The 2,815-nt window shown below is 40.4% G+C and overlaps 1 protein-coding gene across 1 annotated transcript in view; it reads left to right on the forward strand.

Moving 5' to 3' along the window:
* Window positions 1-2,815, forward strand: part of LOC101863437 — a gene marked incomplete in the record, with an annotated part of 30,640 nt that overhangs the window by 20,893 nt on the left and 6,932 nt on the right. Inside the window, 1 exon segment of the mRNA XM_013082741.2 lies at window positions 2,653-2,738. Coding sequence (XP_012938195.1) covers window positions 2,653-2,738 — 86 coding nt within the window.

The raw sequence follows: 2,815 nt of genomic DNA on the forward strand, positions 1-2,815 counted from the left end.
ACACACACACACACACACACACACGCGCGCGCGCACGCACACACACATACACACACACACACGCGCACACACACACATACACACACACAAACACCACATGCACACGATCTTTATAAGCCTTCTACATTTTTCTCTCAAACACACAAAACACACATTTACTCATACCCTCACTACACACAGCATACAGAAATATGATCTTCAATAGAATAAATTAAGCAGTACAGTTTCGTATATACCTTTCTGGGAACGCACTTTCTAATGGACTGAGGTCAACTCTCTACGCCCTAATCACTTTTTTGTGGATAATACAGTTTTGGGCTCCGAGGTAGAGAAACCGCCAACCCACGGTTTGGGAAACAAACGGTTAAATGCCAAGTATAGGAAATCAATGCTTTCATTAATAACTAGTTGTTCTCACAGTTTCTCGTCAGCAAAATAACATTAATCCGATTTCAGTTTGACTCCAGATTTGAAACTCAATCTCGTTGGTAGCTGGTGAGTTTCGATTTGTTTCACGTCTCATTAGAGAGGGTACGGTTGGTCGTATCCTGAGGACGAATATTGCAACTTGTACTTTCGCTGACGCTGATGTTTTTGTGTACTTTATTTTCACGTTCGTCTACACAGTTTACCTTTTGTTACTGTAAACCAATAACCAACCCCCAAAGCGGACTGGTGCTGTTGTGTAGCGGTTGGGCGCTTTGACGTCGCACACAATATGTGAGTTCGACTCCCATTTGGGGTGGGATTTAATAGAGTATATATCCAACAGTCTGCTGGAACGTTGTACCCTTCTCAGCCGGTTTGACTCTGACAAGCAGGATCGAAGCAGCCCGCCTCCTAAAAGATTGTGTCTATATGGGGGAAAATCATCTACAACTCCCACCTACAGTTATCCTATTGATGTGTGCTTAATCCAACAACTATTATACGGGTTCATGAGTAGAATAACCCAGAAAAGATAAGTACGTGTAACAAATTATATCAAGGTACTCTGAATGTTGATGGAAACCGATTGCACTACACTTGTAGGCTTGGATGTATTATATGCAAAGAGATGGATAAATAGATGGAGAGAGAGCTAGATGGATAAAGAGAGAGAGAAAGAGAGAAAGAGAGAGAGCGAGAGAGAGAGAGAGAAAGAGAGAGAGAGAGAGAGAGAGAGAGAGAGAGAGAGAGAGGGAGAGAGAGACAGAGAAAGAAAAAGGGAAGGAGACGTATGAGAGAGAGAGAGATAGAGAGCGAGAGAGAGAGAGAGAAAGAAGGAGGGAGAGAGATAAGAGAGAGAGCTAAAGTGCATGAGAGTGAAAGAGGGAGGGAGAGAGAGCGAGCGAGCGAGCGAGAGAGAGAGAGAGAGAGAGAGAGAGAGAGAGAGAGAGAGAGAGAAAGAGAGAGAGAGAGAAAGAGAGACAGATAGATGGATAGAGAGAGAGCGAGAGAGAGAGAGAGAGAGCGAGAGAGAGAGAGAGAGAGAGAGAGAGAGAGAGAGAGAGAGAGGCAGAAATCTCAAAGTCTCTAATGAAGTCGTGAGCGAGTATTGGCTCATGGGTTGGAGAACCAAGGCGAAACAACTTATCTGCTCTTGTCATCTGTGAACTAATCAAAGAGGGAGTCCTCCAACTTATTGAGTTCGCTATGCGTCGTGTTTTACCTGCGTAAGCTGTTGTGCCCAAAGAAAGGAAACGTGGTTTTGAACGCCAGGAGGTATTGGCCCTTCTTGAGTTTAAGCATGATATGCACATTTTATTTACTCATTTTTTCTAAATATTTAAGAGGATAATATGGAAAGTATTATTCGTGCACAGGCCAGCATTCTTGTTTGTGCTATTAAATTCACACTTTGTTTGGTTATTTGAATCACTGCCACTCATTTGCTTCAAGGTACGAAATGTTTTCTGTGTGTCTACAGACTACTCATTCATATAATTATTGCTGTTTTTAGTTTCTCAGATTGGTTTGTAGTAGATTTTGTTCTTATCGAGGGATGAAAAGTATACGAAGCGATAGCACAAAAACATTGCTCATGAAAGAGAATGGACGTTCTATTTTTGTCTTTAGACCATCAGATAGATAGACAGAGAGACAGATAGATGGATAAATGGACAAATAGATAGGTAGATAGATGGAGAGATAGATAGATAGATAGATATATAGATAGATAGAAGATAGATAGATAGACAGATAGATAGATAGATAGATAGATAGATAGATAGATAGATAGATAGATAGATAGATAGATAGATAGATAGATAGATAGATAGGTAGAAAGATATGTTATGAAGAAGAGAATTAGTTGCTTTCAGATTGATTTTTGCCTGTTTAAGAAATGTTACAATCTAAATACTATTATGAACATCTGTTGTTTTCAAGATGTATTGAAAAATATAATCAATATACACTTTGCTTTTTGTAGACTGCATACATTTTTTGTTTGGGTTGGAGGAGTGAAAAGTGCAACACCTTCACAGGATCGACACAAATATCATTCAAGGTTCTGTTTCTAAAGCCTTTCTTGTGTTTGCACGTATCTGAACAATAAATGACAATAGAGGATTTAATGGTTTTATTTCTCTTGTAAAAGTTTAATAATGTTCTGTTTTATTTACTGAGCGCTGTATTTTTCTGCCCCTGTCACTGTCAATTGCACACTAGGAGGAAAGGACCAGGAGAACATTCCCCTGATAGAGAAAGGAGACAAAGGAACAGCGGACGCAAGCCAAGGTCAAGGTGACGGCGATGTGAGTACATTACAAGCTTTCTCCGTCCACCATAGTTTTGTACACCTAGACGACACACGATCATGGGGGGAAGGGGA

This window comes from Aplysia californica, unplaced genomic scaffold (assembly GCF_000002075.1).
Source record: "Aplysia californica isolate F4 #8 unplaced genomic scaffold, AplCal3.0 scaffold00191, whole genome shotgun sequence".
Taxonomy (NCBI): domain Eukaryota; kingdom Metazoa; phylum Mollusca; class Gastropoda; order Aplysiida; family Aplysiidae; genus Aplysia; species Aplysia californica.